The sequence below is a fragment of the Vigna radiata genome, chromosome 11 (genome assembly GCF_000741045.1).
Source record: "Vigna radiata var. radiata cultivar VC1973A chromosome 11, Vradiata_ver6, whole genome shotgun sequence".
Taxonomy (NCBI): Eukaryota; Viridiplantae; Streptophyta; class Magnoliopsida; order Fabales; family Fabaceae; genus Vigna; species Vigna radiata.
In genome coordinates this window covers 6,783,832-6,810,581 of record NC_028361.1, presented here as the reverse complement: position 1 = coordinate 6,810,581, position 26,750 = coordinate 6,783,832, and the positions used below count along the sequence as shown (strand labels likewise).

General features: G+C 37.4%; 4 protein-coding genes across 10 annotated transcripts in view; all 4 read right to left on the bottom strand.

The window, feature by feature from the left end:
* Positions 1-2,042: 2,042 nt before the first annotated feature.
* LOC106776473 (ankyrin repeat domain-containing protein, chloroplastic) lies at positions 2,043-7,858 on the bottom strand. 7 transcript variants are annotated; one of them, XM_022775575.1, is made up of 9 exons: positions 6,825-7,852; positions 6,585-6,667; positions 6,131-6,229; positions 5,951-6,046; positions 5,651-5,749; positions 5,464-5,562; positions 3,282-3,453; positions 2,915-3,005; positions 2,043-2,267 (listed from the first exon to the last, which is right to left on the bottom strand). In XM_022775575.1, exons 1-7 carry the CDS (start codon positions 7,528-7,530, stop codon positions 3,355-3,357), a joined length of 1,281 nt encoding a protein of 426 aa, XP_022631296.1. In that variant the 5' UTR covers positions 7,531-7,852; the 3' UTR covers positions 2,043-2,267; positions 2,915-3,005; positions 3,282-3,354. The 7 variants fall into 7 exon arrangements, with proteins under 7 accessions (XP_022631296.1, XP_022631293.1, XP_022631294.1 ...); XM_022775572.1 differs by having other exon boundaries at positions 2,044-2,267; positions 3,104-3,453; positions 6,825-7,851; XM_022775573.1 differs by lacking the exon at positions 2,043-2,267 and adding an exon at positions 3,104-3,115 and having other exon boundaries at positions 2,719-3,005.
* A 562-nt stretch (positions 7,859-8,420) lies between these two features.
* LOC106776494 (ankyrin repeat domain-containing protein, chloroplastic) lies at positions 8,421-12,041 on the bottom strand. Its single transcript, XM_014663970.2, has 7 exons — positions 11,102-12,041; positions 10,564-10,640; positions 10,235-10,333; positions 10,055-10,153; positions 9,748-9,846; positions 9,559-9,657; positions 8,421-8,802 (listed from the first exon to the last, which is right to left on the bottom strand). The coding sequence occupies exons 1-7, from the start codon at positions 11,838-11,840 to the stop codon at positions 8,686-8,688; spliced, it is 1,329 nt and encodes a 442-aa protein (XP_014519456.1). The 5' UTR covers positions 11,841-12,041; the 3' UTR covers positions 8,421-8,685.
* A 1,409-nt stretch (positions 12,042-13,450) lies between these two features.
* Positions 13,451-16,469, bottom strand: LOC106776304 (serine/arginine-rich splicing factor SR45a). Its single transcript, XM_014663710.2, has 8 exons — positions 16,364-16,469; positions 16,244-16,263; positions 15,357-15,491; positions 15,224-15,247; positions 14,965-15,064; positions 14,711-14,860; positions 14,066-14,135; positions 13,451-13,972 (listed from the first exon to the last, which is right to left on the bottom strand). Exons 1-8 carry the CDS (start codon positions 16,364-16,366, stop codon positions 13,737-13,739), a joined length of 738 nt encoding a protein of 245 aa, XP_014519196.1. The 5' UTR covers positions 16,367-16,469; the 3' UTR covers positions 13,451-13,736.
* An 8,273-nt stretch (positions 16,470-24,742) lies between these two features.
* Positions 24,743-26,750, bottom strand: part of LOC106777666 (phospholipase D delta) — a gene marked incomplete in the record, with an annotated part of 9,245 nt that continues 7,237 nt past the window's right edge. Inside the window, 2 exon segments of the mRNA XM_022787410.1 lie at positions 24,743-25,510; positions 25,899-26,099. Coding sequence (XP_022643131.1) covers positions 25,214-25,510; positions 25,899-26,099 — 498 coding nt within the window.

Genomic DNA, 26,750 nt, shown 5'->3' with positions numbered 1-26,750 from the left:
TTGGGTTGGGTGGGGTGGGTTGGGGTTGGGTTTGGTTGGATTGAGTGGGGTTGGGTTTGGATGAGTTGGGTTGGGATTAGGGTTGTGGTTGGGGTTCGGGTTGGGATTTAGATTGCGTTCGGTTGGGTTGATTTGGGTTAGGTTAGATGGGATGGGGTAGGGTTCGGTTAAGTTGAGGTTGGGTGGGTTTGGTTTGGTTTCGATTGGGTTGGGTTGGACTAGGTTGGGTTGGAAAGAGTTAGGTAGGGGATAGATTTGGGTTAGCTTGGGCTGGGTTGGATTAGATTGGGTGGGGTGGGGTTAGGTGACGAACCAGACCGAATTGGATCAAACCAAACCGAATCGAACCAAACCAAATCGCACCGAACCGAATTGAACTGAACCAAACCAAACCAAACCAAACCCAACCCAAACCAACCCCACCCAACACCACCCCACCCAACCTAACCCAGATAAACACAATCCTACCCAACCCAACCTAACCCAAATCCCAATCTCAACCAACCCAACCCAATTCAACTAAACCTAACCACACCCGAACACAAACCCCAACCCAACCCCACCTAACCGCAACTAATCTAACCTAACCCCATCCCCAACCCTAACCCCAACCCCAGTCCAACCCAACTTAACCAAACACAACCACAACCCCAACCAACCCAACCCTTACCCCAAACTAACCCACGCCACCTAACCTAACCCAACCCCACCCCACCCAACCCAAAAGAATCTAGCAAAACACAACCCAACCCCACCTAATCCAACCCGACCTAACCCCACCCAACCTAACCCTACCAAACCCAAACCAACCCTCAACCCCAATGCAAGCGCCAACCCAATCCCACCCAACCTCAACCCCAAACCAACCTAACCCAACCATCCCCTCCAACCCAACCCCACCCTACCCAACCCAACTTAACCAAACCCAACCCCAACCCATCCCAAACCCCAACCTAACCCCACCCAATCCAACCCAACCAAAAAGAACCCAATAGAACACAATCCAACCCCACCCCAACCCCCAAACCCAACCCCAACCCCAACCCTAAGGCTAGTCCTAGCCTTAACCCTAACCCCAACCTAACCCACGCCACCCAACCCAATCCCAACCAAACCTAAACCCAACCCACCCAACCCCTCCCAACCCAACCTAAACCCTACTCAAACGAAACTCGAACCCCAACCTCAATGCCAATCCCAACCCCATGCCAACCCCAACCCAACCCCACCTAACCCAACCCAACCCCAACCAATCCAACCCAACCCAACCCTACTTAACCCCACCCTAACCCAACCTAACACAACCTAACCTAACCCAAACCCAAACCCAAACCCCAACCTTAAGGCCAATCCTACCCCAACCCCAATCCCAACCTAACCCACGCCACCCAACCCAACAAAACCCAGTCTAACCAAACCCAACCCAACCTCAGCCCACCCAACCCTATCCAACCCATTTCTACCCAACCCAACCCTAGTCAACCTAACTTCACCTCAACCGAAACGTGAACACCAACCTCAACGCCAACCCCAACCCTAACCCAACCCACCTCATCCCATCCAACCCCACTCATCCCCACCCAACCCAATTCAAGTTGAGTTGAGTCATGCCGAGCCAAGTCGAGTGGAGTCGAGCCGAGTTGAGACAAGCCGAACCAAGCTGAACCGAACTGACCTAAACCAATCTAAACCGAATCGACCTGATCGAAACTAAAGCGAACCAAACCAAACCGAGCAAAGCCAAACGAGCCGAGTCTAATCGAGCTTAGCCTAGCCGGACAGAGTCGAGCGATTGCAAACCGAACCGAAACAAGCTGAACCACACCAAGTCGAACCGAGCCCAACCGTAATCGAAACAAACTGAGCTGAACTGAATCTAAATGAATCAAACCAAACTAAGCTATGCCTAGCTCTAAAAAATTGAGCTCTTAATAACTTTTTTTTCTCTCACTTACATGGAACATAAAACAACCAATCTCTTAGTCTGATAATATCATCAACTGTGCTCACGTGATGAAGTGAATAAAAGCAAATCATGTTCATAACGTCAACTAAATCAGAATTTTTGAAAGCTACTTTAAAGAAAAATAATTATATGTACATAAGGTCTAAGTCATAATCATCAAAAAGTTTTAAAGCTACTTTAAAGAAAGATAACTATATGTACATAAAGTCTAGCACATAATCCACTATCTACAAATCTATGGTTGATGCTTGGCAAAAACCATGGTAGGAATGATTGCAGAGGCAGAGAACATGACCGAAACCTTCCAAAAATCCAATGAATCAATCAAGCACCTTAGACATTAAACAATGAAAGCCAGCAGTGGGACTAATCATATAAAAACGAGTTTAATCAAATAATCAATGTAAAAACTTTCACTACCTGTAAATTTAAAATCACCTTCAAATAGTTTAAGTTTTAAGTATTCAAAGAAACCAACAATTTTATCATTCATAGCGCACAAGATTAGATGATAGTATAAAAGATTGTCGAACTAAAGTGTTAGTGTATTTAAATTAATTCATAAAAAAAAAAGGTCAATGGTGGAGGTTCAAGTTACTGTTAGTTTCACTGACAGGATGAAGAATGATATCGGCTAAGACAACATGAAAGACATCTTCCTGTCATAAATTTAGTCACCATCCAGAACAAATCAGATAATCACAAACCGGGTAACACCACATTATTTTGACACAGATAAGATAATCATTAACTTAAAATAATAGCACTACGATTCCCATCAACGCGAACAAAAACAGAATCCGAGCTCAGGACAATATAGTGTATGAGGCATCTGTTTCTGTACATTATCGACCCCAAAGCACAGTATGCATCATATATTTTCTTTCTTCTACTTTTATCTCCTTATAATAGGCAGTGAATTGGAGTAGAAAAGGAATAGTAAAATACCAAGTACCAATCAGATTCATATTTACACTGCAGTTAGCGTCTCCAAAAGTAGCTGCTGAAGTCCCTGGCATGGAATTCAACCACAATTGACCTACAATAAAATCCACCCATTGCATCACAAAAGCGATTCAATGCACCAACCAAAAAAAAAAAGAATCCATAACAGCACGCTGGGAATGAAATACTAACTGCTTTTGGCATCTGTTGAAATTGAACACAAAAGGACAACAAAATGAGATTGCCTCGTTAAGTCACATCACTGGAAGTCTTAATCTCTAGCAACTGATTTACCCATTCAGTTCCAACATCGCAAGAATCAATGATAGAAAGTAATAATGGAAACACAAGTGATTAAAGTCCTTCTTACTTGATCAGCATGAAAAGGCAAATAGATTTAACCAAGGACAAAATGGGTAGAGAGACACCATTTGTCATACAAGTCAAAGATATTCTCGAGGTTGCTTTAACAACTTAATCAGCACATATGTTTGGAAACTTTGACCCGAGTAAAGACAAAGGTCTAGTGGAGTTAAACCATCCTGAAATATACAACAGAGAAATTACAATTTGAAAATTAACATTAAAGAAATTATCAGCACTAACCAGGTAAACAAAGAAATTGAACACCCAATCACTATTCCCAAGTTTCTCTCTCTCGTTTAGTGAGCAACAGCTGATATATTAGAAGATGCATGTCAAACTCACAACTTACGTGACATTCCATACATGGAGGACATTACAATACTGCATTTGGTTGAGGGAAGATAAAAGTGTGGAAGCGAAAAGAAAATTGAAAGGAAATAGAGTGGAGAAAAGTGTTGTTGGTTGAATTGGAAAAGAGAGGAAAATGGAAGGGATCTGTAAATGTTTGTGTTTAGTTTGAAAGAAAAGAAGGTGATAGTTTTTTTGTCAATCATGTATGACTTAATTCAATCCCGTTACTGGAACTTACACTTCCCGTTGCACAAAGCGCAAAACACCAATGGTTGTTGTAATCAATACATAATTTGATAAACTAACAACTGGGTTGGATAGAGTGGTTGAGGCAATTGTTAACGGGAATGTGTTGACTGAAAATATGTCACAGGTTGCACAGCGGCAAGTTGTGGCTATTGAAAAACGCAATGAATTGATGCATGAACAAGTAACAATCTTGAGGAGAAGTTCCACAATAAAGTATCACAGATGTGTGGGACACGGTTAAAACGAATTTGCAAGATGAACAACTAATTTATGGTACAAGTTTTTATGCAACAACCAATCTTAAAAACGAACATTGTTTTGGATGTGTATTTAAAATGTACTGTACACTTTGAAAGACTTTTGATATATTTGAAGTGTAATGTATATCTTGAAAGACTTCGATTAGATGTGAAGTGTAATGTACATATTGGAAGACTCAGGTTAGGATTGTTGTGGCAGGATATTTTGGAAGACTGTGACTTAATATTAAACTTATTACACCACGTGTAATGTATATCTTGAATGACTAGTATTGTGCACCATAAAATGATTTATCATTAATTCAAATGGTGTATTGTGTAAGGAACTTGATCATGAAGATCATATTAATCGATTATATAACATTTCAATTGATTATTTCGCGCATGTTGGAATTGGTGAAAGTTATAGGTGCCAATTTTATCAATTATTATAAGTGTTTAATCAATTAAATCATTCATCCTGAACTTTCATTTGTAGATTATCGTCACTGTTTAATCGATTAAATCTTGCATCATAGAATCATTGTAAGTCATAGGTACGTGTTTAGTAGTTTATCAGTGTGAATATGCCCAACCATAACAATGGTATCGCCAAAAATGTTTTAAAAAAAATTATCAAATCACTTTGCTGTTTCTTTTCTTTTAAACCAAATACATATTACCTTTACAATTTCCCTCCATTTGGTCTCTCTTTCCACTTTATTTCAATTCAAGCAAACATCCTTTTTTTTTTTCCCACTCTATTTCTTTCAATTATTTTATTTTCCACACTCTTCTCTATCCTCAACCAAGCTGAGCAAAAAATAAGAAATTCCACAATTACAGAAGCAACAGAACCATTCATGCCTTATCTTAAGTCAGCTATTTAAAGGATCATGCTAAAAAAAAACAAATTTCAAATAAAACTATATTCCATCATGTCATAAAGATTTGACAAAACTTAATGTCCTTGACCCAGGCTTTGAAACAGCTACGTAAAATTTAGCAAACAAACATTAGATTGGCAAAGTTTAACGATCCCTCAATACATTGTGAACCTTTTTCTTCAAAAACTTATAAATTTATCATGACTCTGGAAACGTTTCCCTGGTTTACAGGAAAATCTAGATTCAGTTTCTACATTGTGACGCAGGGTTTGGATATGAAAATGGCCTTTCTTTCAGATGACCTAACTAGTTGGTATGGCAGAGAGAAACAGTCTAAATAGCAATGACAGTTACCTTTTACGGATTATCCAGCAATAACATCCATATTCAGGTAACATTATGCACAGCATCAAGGTCCTTTAACATTTATATATTAATGCAGGAAATTAACAATCAATACCTTGTTTCTTAATGTCCTATCTGCACCTTTAAGCAGCAGAAGCCTCACTACATTGGGTTTCTGAGTTTGAACTGCAAGATGTAATGGTGTCCAGCCATCCTGAAACAGAGTAAACAAATTAAGTTCTCAATAGCAACTGAAAAGATTACAATGCAGGTATGATAAGTACGAGAACAATTGACCATACCTTGTCCTGAAGATTTATATCCACATTATAGAATAAGAGTAATTCAATTGTCTCGGTAGAACCTGTTTGTACAGCATAGTGCATCAAGGTGGCCCCCTCCTGTTCCCGTACATAAACAAGGTAGATGCATAAAATTATCACCAGCAAGCAACTAATCTTATGATACTACTATGCTGTTAGATTAAGATGGAGCGATAAAAGCAACAATTTCTCAATGGGGAAGGAAAGACACAAAATAAAAACTTAAGGAAGCAAAGGCTCACGTTTGCAACAACAACAATTACGTAATTTTTTACTCACTTTATCCTGTACAAAAGGATTAGCTGAGTTTCTCAGAAGATAGTTGGTTATGGCCTGCTTTTTACCAATGGCCTTGTGAAGGACAGTCAAACCATCCTGGAAACAAAGTAAATCACTATTATTTAAATCAACGACTTCACAATGTTTATTCTGCCATATAAAAAGTTGGAATTTATAAACCTTATCGACTGCATTGATATCAACATTATGCTTCAACAAAGAATCTAAAAGGAAGCATTCTCCACATGCAGCAAATGTGTGCAGAGGAAGCCATTTATCCTGGAAATAATGTTAGAATAAGCCAAAAAAAAATGCATTATTCACCAAACTCTTTCCCAGTAAGAATCAGAATCCTTTCCATCAATCATGGTTCTGAAAAGAAGAAAATACAACATCCTACAACGTTATTGTAGCCCCAATTAACCCAGTCCAAAGAAGACAGATAAACGGCAACAAAACATAAACAACTACTGAGATTGCTGAATAACATCCATTCGTGGAACAAATAATCTCTAAGCATAGTAAGCCATCACAATGCAGGAGGACTATAGAATTTCATCTTAGCAATAATACATGCATAATGAGAACAAAGCACAGATCATTGTAATTTGTTCTTTAGACACAGAAAACTCACTGAAGTAGCAGTAGCCAAGTCCGGCATTCGCTTGTTCAACAAGAACATCTCCTCCTTACTAATAACGAACAAATTCCGACAACCTATTCATTCAGGCACGAAAATATCAATACCACAACCCCAACACTCAAAAGAAGATACACATCCAATACCAAGTGATTTTATCTTCTCCAAAAAACTGATTTTGATCTTAACATAAATTATTAACTTTAACTTACTAAAAACTAAAAAATTCATCACCTTCACGGGTGGTGTTAGCACGAGGGTTGTAGCTCCCACTATTGAAAAACTGTAAGACATCCTCCAAATTCTTCCCCTGAACAACCCCTCTCGGATTCTTAGGCTCTACACGCTCACCATTGAAGTCAGGTTCTGGAACCTTCTCATCGACGGGAAATCTAGAAGGGTTTTTCAGAACCAGAGGATTCAGCTTTTTCAATATTTCCTTCTTAGAAGCCTTGTATTCGTTCCAATTCACATCCGTGTAGGGACTCAACACTTTTCCATTTTCCTTTCTCTTCGTCTCCACCGTTCCGTTGAACCTAATTTTCTCGGAACCTCTGAATGGAACCATCTCTCTTCGATTCTTCTTCTTGCGCCTCTCGTTAATGGTGATTTTGGTCTCTGCCTGAGCCTCTCTCCACTTGTCCGGAACCAAATTCTCGCGCTTAATCGGCGCTACTTTCTTCCCAGAACCCGCTTTGGGTTTGGGGTTGTTGTTGTCGTTTATGAAAACGGTGTCGTCTTCGAAGATTCCATCATCGAAGACGACGTAGTTGCGGTTCTTTTGGGAGTGAGCATTCCGTTTGGCCGGAAATTGAAGGGATTGTAGAGATTGGAACCGGAGGGGAGAGATGGTTAAAGGAGAATTGATATGGTGAGAGAAGAGATTGTGAGGTTGAGCATTGAACATAACGTTGGAAAAGTTGACCATGGAGGCTTCCATTTCCAGTTGCTACTGCTGCCAATACTAGGTTAAAACAACGTTGGATGATACAAAATCCTTAAAATTAGTTAGGTATTGCTGATTCTGTATCAAATTTCATTGGATATATCATATGCTCGGTATGCCATTTCACAATCATCACCATGATAACATCGGATTTACATATACTTCTTGAATTCTAACCTCAAATTTTGAATCACATTGAAGAAAACATGGCAACCATATTTATTATTATTTTTTTCTCATATGGTTTAACCAATTACTTCATAACCCAGAAAGAACTCTTGTTCAGGTTTTTGGCGAACTCCTAAAATCAAAACACTAATATTCATTTAAAGATTTACATTTCTTGATAGTTATTTTTCATACAGAAAGAGAATCGATCAAACAACTGATCACGGGTTTATGATTCAGAATTATATATATGTAAAAAAAATTGTTCACCAGCAGTTTTAAGGAGAAAAGTTTCAATTTTTCATCAACTAAAATTAATTTATTCATAAGGTAAAAATATAAATTTAGAGAAAAAGACAATTCGTATAAGTTAACTTATGAATAAACTAATTTTAACACGTACAAAAAACTAATTTCATATTTTTTTTTTCCTCCTAAAAGTGTTTATAGTAAAATTTATCCAAACAAGACATCAATTATGCAATGTGTTTGGTCAAAGTTTTATACATATGGTTGGTAGCTTACAATTTAATTTGTTCAATCCATATTTTTAGCCTAATTTAATAAACGTGGTTTCCTGGCAACAAGCTGATAGAGAAAAAACCATCACTGTCTAGATTTTCAATAAAAGATAGTTTATTATAGCATTTCCCATAGGAGATGTTTATAAATAAAAAATATTACCTTAATATAAGTTTAGCACAAACAAGTTATTTAGAATTAAAGCTGAGATTTTAGGTACGCTTGGTGTATTGTATGAGAATCAAATTTTAAAAAATGGCATGTCATTTTTCTTTTCTTTTTCATGAAAATGTTCTTATTTTCCTATCATTTAAATACATTTTATTCAATATAGTACAATGTTGTACTTGTCCTAAAATCTCCATATGCTGAAGGGTGCAAATTCTCTGCAAAACCTGTCAAGGGCTAATCTTCTTTGTTGGTGAAAATCTTTCGAAAGTTGTGTTGTTTCAGGCCCCATCATCGTTTTGATACATGGCTAACTCGTCTTAGAGGCTGCTTAAACAACTTGATTAGCTCATATGTTCTGGCACTTTGTCCAGAGTAAAGGCAAAGGTCCAGTGGAGTTAAACCATCCTGCACAAACAACCAGGGAAATTGCAATATAAGATCAACAAAAAAGAAATAAATTACCAGAATTAAGCACCTAGAAAAAGAAATTGAACACTGAATCACTATTCCGAGGTTTCTCTAGTTTAGTAACAGTAGAAACTTTTGAAGATACTCACAGCTGAAACAAAGTTGCATGAAATACAGGACTTCGAAGAGACATTAGGCATGAATTAACAATTCCTCAGTTGCTGTAACAACAACATAAATATGATCTATCCTAAGCAGGTTGGCTACTTGACACATCATTCTCAATCCAAAACCAGTTTTTCCATAAAACAGTTAATCAATGTCAAAGAGATAGCACAACTTTTTGTTACTTGTGATTGTCTAAAACAGCCATCCTCTCTGATTCAGACATTGAGCTAGATATATAAGTTTTTCAAAGAATTGTGTGATTGGCAAAGTTAAATAACTCCTCAATCATTTTTGAAAAAATATCTTCAATAACTGAAAAAGTTTATGACACGTGAGCAGTTTCTTTGGCTGAAGAGAGAATATCATGTTAATATCTCAAATTCAAAATTGTTAATCAAGATTTGGATATCAGAATAACCTTTCATTAAGATCACCTAACTGCATATGACAGAGACAGACCTTCTAAATACAACAAAAGCTAATAATCGTAGCAATGACCGAAGCATCTACATTCAGCTAAAATTATGCAAGACACCAAGGTTTTTTAACATTGATAGATTAAAGCAGGGATCAATAACAAATTACCTTGTTTTTTGATGTCTTATCAGCACCTTTAATCAGCAGAAGCCTCACTAAATCTGTTCTCTGAGCTTGCACAGCAAGATGTAATGGTGTCCAGCCATACTAACACACAGAAAATGAATTATGTTCTCAAACATCTCAGCATAAAAAACAAAAGGTAGATAAAATAACCAAGAGAAAAATTAATCATACATTGTCCTGAAGATTTATATCCACATTATACAGCAAGAGTAATTTAATTGATTGGGTAGAAGCTGTTAGTACCGCATAGTGCATCAATGTGGCTCCCTCCTGTTTTCAGAACATAAATAACAAAACAGTTACATACAAACATATCACTAACAGACAACTAAGGCTTACAAGAACAATATGCCGTTAGAATAAGATGGCATAACAACGGTAATGATTTTTGAATTATGGCAGAAGAGCTAAGAACATTGGAAAGTAAAGGATGCAACTACAACAGCACAGCTCATCTATTTAGTAAAATTTTACTCACTTTGTCCAGTACAAAGGGGTTAGCTGAGTTTCTCAGGAGATAATTGGTTATGGCCTGCTTTTTTCCAATTACTGCTCTCTGAAGGGCAGTCAAACCATCCTGGAAACGAAGTAAATCAGTAAAGTAAATAGAGGAGTTGTGCATTCCAATTCCCATTATGAAAAGTTAGAACTGCATTACCTTATCCACAGCATTGATATCAACATTATGCTTCAACAGAGAATCTAAAAGTTCAAATTCTCCACAAGCAGCAAGAGTGTGCAGGGGTTGCCATTTATCCTGAAAATAATATTGAGAATATTCACCAAAGGCTACAAGTGAATCAGAACCATTTTTCCTCCTTTCACCTTTACCACACTCAAAAAAGCATTGCAACAAGGTTTCTATGACCAGAGTATCCAGTCCAACAAGACTGACAACATAAGAGAATTTTTTTTTTTCCAACATCAGCAAAAATATATCGACAGTAAAAAAACAGTCATGTTTTTTTCTTCTAACATAAAACTTACTGAAGTAGCAGTTTCCAAGTCTGGCACCCGCTTATTCAATAAAACCTTCTCCTCCTTGGTAAACAGCTTCCGCTTACCTATTCATGCAGGCACGAAAGAATTAGAACAAAGATCCCAATACTTGAAAAAATCCAGACACATGCCACAAGAACAAAATCATTAATTTGATCACAGTGCAATTTCTCAGCCCACATTGTCATTTAATAACAACCATGACATGCAGCAACAGTGCACGAACGACTAACCAGTTAGACCCTAGTAAACCTCTAAATAAACACTCATTAGAAGAAGATAAAATGAATTAAGCTTGGAAAGTAAGTTAAATTTAACTCATGGAAGCAGCTAATTTTAACCCTTCTCACGAAAGTGTTATTCGAAAACATATCTAAACCAAAGCATTAGTTTTCACTGATCGGTTCATATCCCAAAGAAGAATAAGCATATCCAACACAAGTAGCAAAACAAGAGCAAACAAAAACCAAAGAAAATGTAGGCCATAGAGCAAAGCGTAGAAAAGAAAAACAACTGATTAATGTACCTTGAAGGGTTTTAGCGTCAGGGTCATAGTTTTCACTATTGAAAAACTCAGTGACATCCTCGAAACCCCTCCCATAAACAAGCCATCTAGGATTCTTGGGCTCCACACGTTCGCCTCCGTTCAATTCAGGTTCAGGGTGGCCCTCTTCACCACGATTCAATTCAGGTTCAGGTTGAGGAACCTCTTCTTTCACCGGAGAACTAGAAGGGTTATCGAGAAACTTCATCTGCGCCAGTTTGGCCTCCTTATAAGCCTTATAGTCATCCAAGTTCATATCCCTAAGGGGAATCAACCCTCTTCTCTTCTTTTCAACCTTGCTGTTGAACTCCATTTCCCACGCTATCTTGCGCCTATCCCTCTTCGTGATGTTTATCTCCGCCTGAACCTCTCGCCATTTACCCGGAACCAAATTCTCGCCCACGTTCTCCTCCACCTTTTTCCTCCAACCGGGCTTGGGCTTGGGCTTGGGCTTATCGACGGTGAGAGTGTCGTAGCTGTGGAAAAGTGGGTCATCGAAAACGCCTTCCTCGAATACGATGCAGTCGCCGATGACGTGTTCTTCGGAATCGTCGTATTGGGGAGTTGGGTGCAGCGACGGCGAGAGAGAGCGGAGAATGGAGTTTCTGGGGAAGTGGAGAGTTTGTGACAGTTTGAAGTTGCGTGAGGGAAAGAGGAAAGTGTGAGATTGAGGATTGAGCACAATCGCAGAAACATGAAACATGGTCGCTTCCATTACCATACCAGGTTGTTGCTGTTCCTGAACCCTGTCTCCTCTTTAGCTCATAAATTTCCACATTTTAAGTCTCTCTCTCTTTAATTTCCAACTCTATTTCAATTCTGAATCCTACACACTTACATGAACAAAAATTGTTGCCATTTCCTCTTTCTTTCATTCATAGTGCATTTCAATCATCATATTGTGTCAACAACCATTCTATCCACCAATTTTATTTCTCTCTTTAACTTTATCTCTGAAATTAAAAAAAAAAAATTGTTTTGGTAAAGTCCTTAAATAAAATCATTTACTTGTAGTTTATTTTTTAAATTTACGCATTTACTCTTACTGATGTTTTAAATTATTTTCTCCTTCAAGGATTTTTTTAATGCATTTAGGAACATAATATTTACCTTCAAATGTAATATTATGTATTATTATTATATATTACTTTTTTTGATTGATAAGCAATTTTTTTTTCTCTCCCCTCATTTTTTTTCCCTCTTTACAATTCTTCCATGAAGCGTTATAACATGAATAAACAACGACATAGTCTCATGTTAACAAGGTGTCATATATAAGCTTGCTTAACTTTTCTTCACATGAGTGGGTTTCTAAGAAAATGTGAGATAGGATAAGTATTCACTTGGGTGTGTTCACTTGAGGGTGACAGAGGTGATTGGGAGAGAGTGATTATTTTTTGTTGTTTATTTAAGTGAATTTGAAAATAAACGAAAGTGAATTTTGAAGTAAATTTTTTTAATCTGTCATATAAACTAAATCTTACACCAATTCTCACAAATTTTATTTTAAAATTCACTCTTGTTTACCTCCAAATTCACTCAAATAATTAGTAAAAAAAATTATTCTCAAATCCACCCAATCACTCTTCCCCATCACCTCCTCTTCCCCATCACCTCCTGTCACCCTCAAGTAAACACAACTGATTCAGAAAAGAGAAAGGAAAAACGTTTATTCTTTAGACATAATAACATCGAGACTCTTAATAAAATTACAGACAAATACTTCAAGTTTAATGAACCTAGATAATAAAAAAATTAAAAAATACGTTTAACATTTAAATTATCCCCACCAAGACCCTAATTTAAAAAATAATCAACTTTATTACTTTTCCAACATCATGGCAACCTTTTATTACACTATTAATAACAGTCGTCAATACACCATTTGCCAACTTTAAAAAATTATACTTTAATGAGCGACCATAAATTTTGTTAAAAAAGTATCCCCCATTTCTACTACTGATATTTTCAACTCTATAACTAAAGCTATCTTTAAAACACCCCCACAATACAAAATATTGCTAGAAAATTAACAAGAAATTTATTATAAAACTTTCAACAAAATTAACATGGATAATGTCACATTATTTTGCAAACTCGCGATATTTCGTATATACGTGTCTAAATAATATCTTATAAAGATCTATGTTTTATACATTTTTATAACTTTCAAAATTAAGTATTACACTTAAAATTATTAAGAGGCTATCTATTTTTAAAGACCTCCACATTGAAAATGTTACAGCAAAAAGAAATCATAAACCATAAGCTTAAAATTGTAACAAAGCCAAACTTCGACAATTACTAATTTAATAAATGTCCATCAATTACTGACATACTAAAACTAATTTCCACTAAAAATTTAGTTAAGTTTGCGACTCTGCTCGGAAAATATAAAGACAAAATGGAGCTTTACAGAGTAGTGGGTCTTTTAGATCCATTTGGCCAATAAATTACGAATTATACAAACTAGTTAAGTTTAAAACAAACACAGAAGTAGGAAAGAAAGTATTAATAAGTGCAAACTGTTTCCAAAACATGGATACAAACTGATGTTCATAAAACAGTTTTTCCTTTCCATCTTGAAATTTAAAGATGGAAAAAGCTTCAAAAGACATCACCTAGATCCACGAGCATACCTCCTGTCTGGGCTACCATATGGAGAGTATGGAAGTGACCTGGACCTATCCCTCCTAGTTCTTCCGCCATAAGGTGGCGGTGAATGCCTCGGAGAATAATCTCTACCACCTCGATAAGGTGAGCGCCTTGGAGACCTTCCACGCTCTCCTCGATATGCATAATCATCACGACCAGATCCACCTCCTCTATACCTTCCGCGGTCACCGCGATATCCTTCAAACAAACAGGTCGGGTTCAGTAAAAGTTTACATAAACCAAACAATGAAGACTAGACTAACCATTCAAAAGACGCTGTTTCAAACTTACCATAGTCTCGAGTACTTTTCAGGCCAAGATAGTGTCCAGGTGTAGGAGTTCTTGCACGCTTTCTTCGGGACTGAAATAAAACACAGAGGCTCACAATCCCTGGAGTTTATTTGGCTAAAAACTGCATAAATAAATCATCCAAGTAACACGGGGCAGAAAAACACGTAGAATATGTGATGTCCTTGTGGCCTAAGCAAAATGTACTAACACTTGCACACTATTTCTATGTTTGTCCTTTAAGAGTAAGTTTCTACAACGTAAACAGGCTAGCTTATAAAGGAAAAAAATGTATATCCACACACATGATTAATGCCAGGTGTGAGATACCATAAAAGGCTGATTAGAAAGTTGTTGATAATGTCCGTTGATTAGTTGAGTTGAAAGTGAATGCTGATGTTGTAAAGTTGTTGGACAATATAGTTGCTATGTGTTTAGTGGATCAGAGGCATTTGATTAGAGCTGTTTAAGTTTGCCATTGATCAAGCTGTATCACTAAAGTTGACATGGATGAACTGATCATCTTTGATTGCTGCCAAAATAGCTGAGGCAATGTATTCTGAATACGACCACAAAACCTTCAAGTTAAGAAGAAACAAGAGCACAAGTATTCTTTAGCAACTACAAGTTAATTGAAGAACACAATACCCGCTCAACAGTGATATAGCGACCCTCTAAAACTGATTGATTGAGATATTTGATGCAGCGGTTTGCATCCTCAACGGTATCCATTGTAATAAAAGCAAAACCTCGAGAAATGCGAGTACGGGGCTCCACCACAAGAAAACACGAAGCAACCTAACAAAGAAGACGACTATTAACACCCATTCCAAAATATGGGATTCAACGGGGAGGAAAATTGTGACAATTAAGTGAAAAAGTGTAAATCAAACAACAGTCACCTTTCCCTCTTTAGAGAAATGCTCCTCCAGGTCTCTCTCAGTGACCCTTGAAGATAGACCAGTGACATAAAGTGTATTCCCTGTATTTTTAGTCTCCATCCTGAAACATAAATTGAACATATAAGCTCTTGACAAATCATTAAACCAAATAAAAAAAGCCCAATCGCACGCACTTAATTCAGAAGTACTTTACAATTTACGACGTATCTTCTAATGGAAGGATTATGTCCAGATACAAATAAATCGGAAAGTGACTAACCTGTCATTACTTCTTGATCTTGATCTGAACGAGACAAGATGGTTTAGTCCACAGCACAGCCACGAAAACGAAAAATTATTAAACACATTTACACATAGCCATAACTCACGAAAGATAAATGTTTGGCACTAACCTTCCACGACTTCTGGAGCGAGACCTTGGCCTTTGTTTTTCAAATGATCTTGACCGGGACCTAGACCTTGGCCTAGATCTAGACCTAGACCTCGATCTTGACTGAGCCCTCCATGGGGAAGGGGACCTTGAATTCCTGAAATATTCCATCATAACACAAGGACAAATAGTTTCATTAACCACTAATCTCAGTGTCCTCACATTCATCCTTTGACCATGTGTTCAAAATAAAAATCTCACAAAATTGAATGCGTTCACCTTGGTGACACATGAATTCTAGTATTAAACTTGTTCACAATACCCGAATCAAGAAATTAATTCTGGACCCTCTAGGATTTGGGCAGAGAATCAGAGCAAAACTCGGTTGAGGACCCCACTTGAAATTGGACAAAGGCAAACACTAGAAGCCAACTATGTGTAACTCAAGTTTTCTCTATAGACAGTCCTTTCATCTACGGCTTGGGAATGGCACCGCTGCGCACGCATAAACCAGCCCGAATGTGAGGGTTCATGGTGGATCTCAATTATCGCCACAGATTCTCGCCGACAGCGAGGGATCAAATCCCAAATCAACGTCCTAGGTCAATACTAGAACGACGTTTAATACCTAAGGCAAGCCCTAAACACCGAACACGGCACAACTAAATGCTTCAGCCATAGCCATCGAAATAGCAATAACCTAGGTTCCGGACCTACCACCTACGCTATACTTTGTCAAGAACAAATTCGTCGACAAATAATTTTCCATGTTTTATTGCATTGTGCATTAGGGTTACAAACACAGACAAAGACACATACATACAAAGACTCGTCGTCAAATGCCACGCAGTGCATCAACATTACAGGATAATCATTATCATCATAATCTAAGAGAATTACGGAGTTTACCTTCTCGGCGGAGAATCGGCCTGCAAAATAATTGAAAAATGAAAAAAAGCGTTAGAATATCTTCGGCAAGCCATAGAGGAGAATCTGAGTGATTGGAATGGATTGATAAGGGGAACATGCCATTTCAACGAGATCTTCAAGCGTAGACCTCTTGAACGGAGATGAAGAAGAATCACGAATGAGACCACGAAGGCTAAGGGTTTTGTTTTGTCAATCGCAGTGCAACGAATTGACCTTCGATTCATATAGCGAGCTGTTATAAGGGTCGGGTCACTGAGTCGGTCCGTTTTAATCGGACTGGACCCATTACTTTTCTGGTTAGCAATTTTTTTTTTTTAAAAAAAAAGAGCCCAAAAATGGAACTACTTCCCAATATGAGAGGTTCTTAGTATCGATTATTAAGAAAATAAAAAGGTTTATGACAATACTTTTCAATGATAGTCCGAAATAATTAATATTTTTAGGAAAAAAAACAAATTTAATTAAAAAGTAATTTTTATAGTGATATTAACATGAAAAATATTATTAAAATTTATATTAAAGTTATAAAAAGTATGTAAAAAAATAGTAATAAAAGTAAAGTATTTATATAAAAATGTAAAAGATAATACTACAAAGTAAGATTATAAATAAATGTTTATAATCTGTATATAGGATAACTACTCTCGGTCTTATGGCGAGATATTGGTTTTTTTATAACTTGATATTGGGCTTGAGATGATTTGAGATAAAAAGTCCTATTTTTTTTTTTTCATTTTGTTTAATAAGATCCATTATTCCAAAATAATCGGTGGATAATAAATGTTTCCAAATTTATAAATCTACCTCTACATCATTACTAGAAAAGAGATATATGCATTAAATATTTTTAATTCAAACTTCTTCATAACAATATCAAAATAACTTAAATGATAAATATGAAAGTTCGTCATATTTACCAATAATGTCAAAAATAGTCCAAATTAAGTACATGATTAACAATAATCGAATGAATCCATCATCGTCCGACCAGATTCTGCCTCCAACTTTTTCTCTTGAGCAATTGTAGTTCTCTTTAAGAATAACCTATAATCATGTTACTCCAACAAATGACAATGGGTGCATGAATTTGACTAAACATTTTATTAGTCTCATCTATCCTTTCAATTTTTTTTTTCTTAATCAGGCATCATTGTCGTATTCGTTGTAATGCCTTTGCAAGGCATCTGATTCTAAACTTCTTGTGCTTCATCAAACTTACCAAATGGAATATACCATTTTCGATTTATTTTCCCTATTCTTTGATTTTTTATTTTTTTTTTCTTAAGGTGAATGATTTTAGCATTGAGTTGTTCATTTTGCTTCTTTAGACCTTTAGTAAGATTCAACAGGTTTTTGTAATTAATTTGTTGTATCAAAGCAACGGGTTTCTGTAAGCAATTTGCTGTTTCAAAGCAACAAATCGAAGATAGGTCATTTTCATGACGTTCCTTTTGCAAGGTCATAAGAAAACTCTTTTAGTACAAACTATGAAGAGCTTTTGATACAGCCCAACTATCTATTGGGCCAGAAAATATATTGGACAAAGAGCAAAGAAAATGGGACAAGTTTATATTAGGAGAAATAAATAAAAGAAGTTGAGGGGGACACGTAGCAGAATTAGTTAAAGAGAGAGAAATGGGGGAATCCTAGAAGATTTCCCTTTTGGTTGTTACCTTTATAGGTTAGAGGAGTGTGTGGGTTTGAGGAGGCTGTTTTTACAAATTTATGAGTGGAGAGTACCGTTTGGGTCTCTTTAGGAGCTTAGCTCTGGGCAGTAGGGTTCTTCCTTCTGTTTTTGCCTTGATTTCAATGAAACAGGATCAGTGATCCTTTCAGTATTCTCGTTTCCTCTTATTTTTCATTATTTTCCCTGTGGTTTTGTAACATTTGGTCCGACCTGCCGGATATTTCATTCAAGGGAGAATGGTTAACACTCGAGCAGAAAGCAGAAAGAAAGGGGAACCAGTGAGCTCCGGAACTATGGAGGACCAGGTCGGGTATGTGGAAGAAGAAGTTATTCGAATGAAAGCGATCATGGAAGAGTTGCGTTTACAAGCATCCCAGAATCATTCAGCACTCGAAGAGATGAGAAAAGAAGCTGCAGAAAATCAAACAAAAATGATGGAGTTGATGACGATGAGTTTTGGAAAAAAAATTAATGAAGAGGGTGAAGGTTCGGTGGGAAATAAAAAAACAGATCCTAAGAAAAGCACCAATGGTGGAGGAAATCTGACAGCCTTAGAAGGAGCTGCTCTGGAGGAGTTTCGACAATCAGTAAAAAGGATCGAGTTACCAACGTTCAATGGTGATGATCCTACGGGATGGATTTCGAGAGCGGAGATTTACTTCAAGGTTCAGGAGACCAGCGAGATGGTAAAAGTAAACTTGGCTCATTTGTGTATGGAAGGAGGGACAATCCACTTTTTCAATTCGTTGATAAACGATTATGAGGTGTTGTCGTGGGATGATTTGAAGAAGGAGTTGCTTGAACGTTACGGAGGAATGGGGGAAGGGAGTGTTTATGATCAGTTGACAGCATTGAATCAAACAGGGAGCATGGATGAGTATATCAGACGATTTGAATGCTTGATCGCCCAAATTCCTAAACTCCATGATGAGCAATACTTCTCATACTTCACCCATGGTCTACGAGAAGAGGTTCGAGCTAAAGTGCGGAGCTTACATATCGCAAATCCATTAACCAGAGGACGATTGATGAACGTTGCTCATGCTATTGATTTGGAAGTGTCGGGACGAAATAGAGGGTGGCACAGACGAAATGAGACGCATGCAGTAGGAGGTGATAATTTGGGTCACAAAACCGGATCCAACATAATGGGGCGAGTGGGTCAAAAAGGGTATGGAGCAAATAGAGGGAGTGATGGGTCAGGCCCAAATTGGAAGGGTGGTACAAATGATAGGGGGTCAGGGGGAGCACGTGAGAGGGGCGTGTATCATTTATCTTATCAGGATTTGGTGGATAGGAGAAAAAAGGGGTTGTATTTCAAATGTGGTGGGCCGTATGGGCCCAATCATCAATGCCCAATTAAACAATTGAGGGCCATAGTGGCTGAAAATGAGATTCAGATTGAGTTTGAAGATGAAGAAGAAATCCGTAAAAGTGACGGCGAGGGTGAAACGGAGGAAGCCGATGGAGTTTGCAGTGCTATCAGTCTCTTCGTGCTGGAGAAAGAAACTAAAGACGTGCCCAGAACAATGAAACTAAAAGGGATGATTAAAGGGGTACCTCTCTTCATTTTGATAGATTCCGGAGCGTCTCATAATTTCGTTTCGCGAAGGTTAGTGAAGGCGATGGACTGGGAATGGAAGAATACGCGGAGTATGCGTATATTGATGGGAGATGGGCATCAAACAGAAACAGTAGGGGTTTGTCGGAAATTGAAGATTGTTCTTGAGACAGGGGAGTTCATGGTGGATGCGTTTTTATTCGAACTAGAAGATATTGATCTTATCCTTGGTATGGCATGGCTGGAGTCGTTGGGTGAGATGTGGGTAGATTGGAAGAAGCAAATCATGAAGATTAATTCGGCCCAAGGAATTAAGGTGCTTAGAGGGACGAAGCAAAGTGAATCTTTGAGTTCTAGCCTCTGTAAGCTTGAAACCGAAGGAGAGGCCAAGAAAGAAGAAGAAACCAGTCACACCTTGTTGGCAAAATTAAAACAAACGCTGGGTCAGTATGGAGATGTATTCAAGGACCCAAAAGACCTACCTCCAAAACGCCAAAAGGAGCATTGCATCAACCTGATTCCCGGGAGTGCACCGGGCATGTTCGACGTAGTCAGAGTGCATTTTCTAGTCCGGTAATCCTGGTGAAAAAGAAAAACAATCGTTGGCGCATGTGTGTGGACTATAGGGCATTAAACAAGGTGACTGTACCTGACAAATTCCCAATCCCAGTTATTGAAGAGCTACTGGACGAATTGCATGGAGCTAAATATTTTTCAAAATTAGATCTCACTTCAGGGTATCATCAAGTCAGGATGAGAGAGCAAGACATTGAGAAAACGGTTTTTCGAACCCATGAGGGACATTACGAGTATCTGGTAATGCCTTTTGGACTCATGAACGCACCTTCAACTTTTCAAGCTTTAATGAACGAAGTTTTTAAGAAGATGCTGAGGAAGGGAGTCCTAGTCTTTTTCGATGACATATTGATCTATGGAAAGGATTGGGAAGAGCATCTAACAAATCTAATTATGGCACTACAACTGTTACGGGATAATGTTTTATTTGCAAATAAAGAGAAATGTAGTTTTGGAAGAAGCAGCGTTAACTACCTGGGGCATGTAATATCAGAGAAAGGAGTTTTTGTAGATCCTGAAAAAGTCAGAAGTGTGATCGAATGGCCAGTGCCAAGGAATGTCAAAGGGGTGAGGGGTTTCTTAGGCCTCACAGGTTATTACAGGAAATTTGTGCAGAATTATGGAAACATTGCGCGACCTTTAACTGAACTAACGAAGAAGGACAATTTTAGTTGGCATGAAAATGCCCAACAGGCTTTTGATGAGTTGAAAAGATTGATAACAACTGCTCCATGTCTATGCTTACCCAACTTTGAGAAGGAATTTGAACTTGAGTGTGATGCCTCAGGTACTGGTATTGGGGCCATTTTGATGCAGGATAGACAACCTGTCGCTTACTACAACAAGGCTTTAAGCCCCAGAAATTTGTCCAAATCAGCGTATGAAAAAGAATTGATGGCTGTAGTTTTATCCATTCAGCATTGGAGGCCATATTTAATTGGGCGAAGATTTAAGGTTTTCTCTGATCAGAGAAGTCTCAAACAACTTCTGCAGCAGCGCATCACCACAGGAAGCCAACAAAATTGGGTGGCAAAGTTATTGGGGTATAACTTCGAAATAATTTACAAACCAGGTTATGAAAATAAAGGTGCCGATGCACTATCTCGAAGTAAGGATACTGCAGATTTAAGGAAAGTGGTTACTGAACCAATTTGGATGGATTATCCTGCAATAGTTGATGAGGCGCATAAGGATGAGGAGTTGTTGGAGATCATTACAGCACTGAAAGCGGGAAGAGTTAAGGGTAAATATGCAGGGTTCAGTTATCAACAAGGGGTACTGCAATATAAAGGCAGGTTAGTGGTTTCATCTCAGTCATCTTGGATTCCCGAGTTGTTAAAAGAGTTGCATGCATCTCCCCAATCTGGACATTCTGGCTTCTATCGGACCTACAGAAGGGCTACAACAAATTTATATTGGAAGGGGATGAAGGGGGATATCATGAAATTTGTTCAAGAATGTGATACATGTCAATGTCAGAAATACGTAACTACTGCCCCAGGAGGATTGTTACAGCCAATGCCAATTCCGGAAGCGGTATGGGAAGATATAAGCCTAGATTTCATTACAAAACTGCCAAAATCGAAAGGATTTGATACTGTATTAGTGGTGGTGGACAGACTTACAAAATATAGCCATTTCATTCCAGTAAAACATCCTTTTACTGCTAAGAGTATTGCTGAGATTTTTATCAGAGAAGTTGTTCGTTTACATGGGATACCTAAATCAGTGGTAAGTGACAGAGATCCTACTTTTATAAGTGCTTTTTGGAGGGAGTTTTTCAGGTTGCAGGGGACCAAGTTAAGGATGAGCTCCGCGTATCATCCACAAACAGATGGTCAAACGGAAGTGACCAACCGATGCTTGGAGACATACCTTCGTTGTTTCATCACTGATCAACCGAAAATGTGGGTTAATTGGCTGTCGTGGGCAGAATTGTGGTTTAATACCACTTACCACGAATCTATAGGAACTACACCCTTTGAGGCAGTTTATGGGAGGCCTCCACCAAGGATTATTCCAATTGTAAGAGGGGAGGTGAAAGTAGAGGCGGTTCAACGTGAATTAATGGATAGAGACGAAGCCATTCGTCAGCTGAAAGGACATTTGATGCGTTCCCAGGAGCGTATGAAGGAACAAGCGAACAAACACCGACAGGAGAGAAGTTTTAAGATAGGGGACATGGTGTTTCTTAAACTGAAACCTCACAGGCAACACTCTGTTATTTCTCGCATCAGTCCTAAGCTTAGCGCAAGGTACTACGGACCTTTTGAAGTCATTGAAAGGGTTGGAGAAGTAGCTTATCGGTTGCAGTTACCACCAACTTCAAAAATACATCCTGTATTTCNTGTTTCGTTGCTTAAAAGGGCTATTGGGGAGTATAAAACAGAAGAAGAATTGCCCACAGGGTTAGAAGAGGACCCATCAGATATGTGGTTACCCCAGAATGTGTTGGCGACGAGAAGCATAAGCAAGGAGGGAGAAAGGGTTAATCAGTGGCTGGTGCAGTGGCTGGGAAAAACAGTAGAAGAAGCAACGTGGGAGGATGAGATGTCAATGAAAGTCCAATTTCCAGCTTTTAGTCTTGAGAACAAGACTATCTTTCAAGAGGGAGGTATTGATACAGCCCAACTATCTATTGGGCCAGAAAATATATTGGACAAAGAGCAAAGAAAATGGGGACAAGTTTATATTAGGAGAAATAAATAAAAGAAGTTGAGGGGGACACGTAGCAGAATTAGTTAAAGAGAGAGAAAGGGGGGAATCCTAGAAGATTTCCCTTTTGGTTGTTACCTTTATAGGTCAGAGGAGTGTGTGGGTTTGAGGAGGCTGTTTTTACAAATTTATGAGTGGAGAGTACCGTTTGGGTCTCTTTAGGAGCTTAGCTCTAGGCAGTAGGGTTCTTCCTTCTGTTTTTGCCTTGATTTCTATGAAACAGGATAAGTGATCCTTTCAGTATTCTCGTTTCCTCTTATTTTTCATTATTTTCCCTGTGGTTTTGTAACAGCTTTCTTCTCTTTCAAATCCATGTCGAGCTTCTCATGCTCTATCTTTGTAGATTCCATGTCACGACTTATATCTCAGTTCATGACTTTCAATTCTTGTAACTCCGAGTTAGTATTTTTTAAAATAAGACTTGGGTACAAACAAAGTCTCATATAAAACAAAAATAATAGATGGACATGAATTTATATATACATGAGATATCTTTATTGATAAGAGATTTTTTAGAATGATACCAAAAACAAATCCGTGAGGACTTGTTTTTCTGGTAAAGGTTTGGTCCTCTATTTTCTACCATTCAACTAAAAAATTTGTATCTTTCATCAGGACATATATTATCTGACCTCTATATGGATAAAGTATTTTAAACTTTATTTTTTAAAAAAAAAACTAGAAAATAATTTTTTCTAACATCCTTCCCACAGTCAACCCTAACTCAGTTTAAATACTTATAAAACAATTTGAAATATGTTTTGTAGTTGAGGGAATCGCAACAGACAACTCCTTTGTCTTTCAACAGAAAATCAACTCTGAATATGTATGCATTGTCTAACTCTTTTAAGATACTAGCACTGTGAGTTTTTGTGATTTGGCATCCTCAGTATATCATCCAAGCTTCTTTGCTCTTTCTTGTTGCGTCACAACTTGTAGCAAGAGTTGCCCTCGTGTCTGACATACATTACTGTTGGAAAGTCTAAATAGTTTATCCTTGTTGGTTTTGTCTATTCTTACAAATTTTCTGTAACCAAGTTTGGTTTAAACCAACTAAATCCTTCAGTGTGGTTTTTGTTTTTGAAGTATGAGCAAAGGGGAAACTCATTCTAAGTCTTACTCTTACGCTTTTATTCTCAAACTCACTTTTACCACTAATATTTTTTCCCATTGTTCGATTTTATCTTAGGCCACTTTCCATCCTCTCCTCCCTTTCGAGAGATCATCGTTACCCGATGGCTTGTAACACATTCACCAATTTTGTCACTGTTATCATTGAGGAATCCTTGTTCTCTTCTAAAAAAGATTGTTCTCTTCTAAAAAAGATATATTTGATTCGGTCCTCTCAGAAAAACAAACCAAGATTTTCTCCACTACACATTGATGACAGTTCTTTAACAAGAGGCCTTATACTTGTGACCACCTTTATTAGTGAACTCTTTGACAATTTCACTGTACTTCATTATGACATCTTCGAACTTCTCAGATTTACAACTTCCTTCCTCTTTGATGTATCACTTCTTTGAAACTCTTCCTTTGATTCATTCCATGTTTCCTTGGCAGTTTACAAAGTAACAATCTCGATGAAAATACAATCATGTACAACTACTAGTATTATGAGAAGTAGTTTTCCTTCCTTTATTATTTTGTCATCATGACTTTTAATGGTCCTGTTACTATTAGGTTTTCAGGTAATGAAATTTGAATATACCATTTTCCACTGTATCCCACAACCTTTAAGCTCTTAAGTAAGTTCTCATTTTGCAACCGAAAGTGAAGGGAAAGAATTATTGAAAGTCACTTTAGTTCTGGAGATTTTTTGTGCATAGTTTTTCTCTCAGACTTTTTGGCTTTTTCTTTTCTCTCAGTCCCTCAAAGCATTGATACCATGTTAAAATGTTATCAATAGAGGATATTATAATATTGAATGTAGAATAAATTTAGGTAAGAGAATGTAGGATATATTATCATAAGAGAATAATAGAATGTTTCACAATCACACGAAACTCACTCAACACAAAATGAACCTTAAGGGTTGCTTTTACAAATCTTCTGAAAGTCCTCACTTTACTCCAACTACTAATAGTATCTACGTATCATGTATGTACCACCTGAAGGAGATGTTGCTACTTAAAAAAAGTGTATTTCGTTCGGGGATGCAATATATGAATGCAGCTTAGGTACACAAAACTATAACCAAACCAATGACAGAATAACGGACAAAAACTATCTATAAACAGGTGTTTCAAAATATGAATCAATACTGTGGAAGATTTACAAATGAACTGAACAATAAATTAAGTACAGAAAGCTACATAACTTCACCCCAACTTCTTTTTGTATCATCTTTCTCAGGAAGGGACAGACAACAATACGTCACACAATCTTCACGCAACATGAATTCAGGAGTTTAAGTTGTTAGAATATCTGGGATTGCTGTGGAGTGAGCACCTAATATCTTACCGCCAGCATCGGGAAAATTCTCACAGTCCGGTAGGGATCTAATCGTTCCATCAGAATCTACCTTTACAGGATACTTAAGAAGATGTCCTTGCAATAGCGAGAAATCTTCAGAAGCGAATAATTTCCAATTGTTTTCAGCAATTTGATTCACTGTATGCACACACTCCAAACTCTCTGGCTCCCCAAAAGTTTCATCTAACATGCCAAGATGCTCTCCCCAAAGTGACATTCTGTAACCATAAATCTGCAAGGACAAAACCGTTGGATTTGATAAATATAATCTCACATAGCATATTGGGACAAAAAAGCTAAGAGGTTCAAACATTAAGGCATCAGTCAATTTTCTCCAAACAGACAAGGTACTAGAGATACTAGGTAGAACAACAAGCAAAGCTTTCTATCTAGTTACTTATCCGTGACACCATTTAGTCATTCGATAATTAAGGAGATTTTCATTCAGTAGAAGAGTGATTTTTAGGTCTATCTATGCCTAGAAATCATCCAGTAATTTGATATATTTGATTTATAATCCATTTAGGTACAATGACACAACATGACATCTGTGGCTGGATAGAAAGATTTACAGCTAGAAAATCTGCTTCAAGAATAAAAGTTTAGGGAGAAATACAAACCTGACCATATGGATGTCTTTGCTTTGCTGACCATGTGTAATGGGGTTGATATGCACCCATAGCTATCTCAGTATCTTTAGTACCAGCCATAGATCTTTGGTTTATATTAGCAGATCCAATTATAACATACTCATCATCAACGATCATTCCCTTAGCATGCACATAAATCATAAATCTGCGATATTTATATGCTCCTGAGACCTGACAAAAAAATATACTCAACCCATTTTCGTTCACTGTCTAATACGTAAGAGAACTTGAAATATTCCATAAGCTGAGATTTTGGAGATACATAACAAAGGAAAAATGTATCCACAGTTTCTACTATCAAAATGGAATAAAAAGATATCATCAGATTAGAACAATGTACAACTTGGAAAAGAGGGACTCCAACAACAACTTTTTGCACTATTTGATCATAGAACATAAGTATATATATTAGTAGCCAATCCCATTACAAGACTGGCATATATTAATTCATATGTCAAGGATATCATATCGTATCATATAAGCATAGTGAAAGCAAACGCTAATGGTTTTTAACTATGAGCAAAGTGAAGAACTGCAAATGCAGCCTGGGTGAACATCCACACACAACTGCATATTGCTTGCTATTTTCATTTAGAGTCCCAGTATCATGTAAAGGGATAAACTAGAAGATTATAGTGTTATGTGCACTCAAACAATGGCCAAAGCCTCACCAAAATGTTGTATATTACAATTGACAAATACTAGTCAACACTGATTTAGAAGATGTTGCCTATATGAGTCCTGATGGATGAAATAAAGTAACCAATGATTTTTACTATAGTACGAAGCTTAGGGCAAATAAACAATAATTTAAAATACACC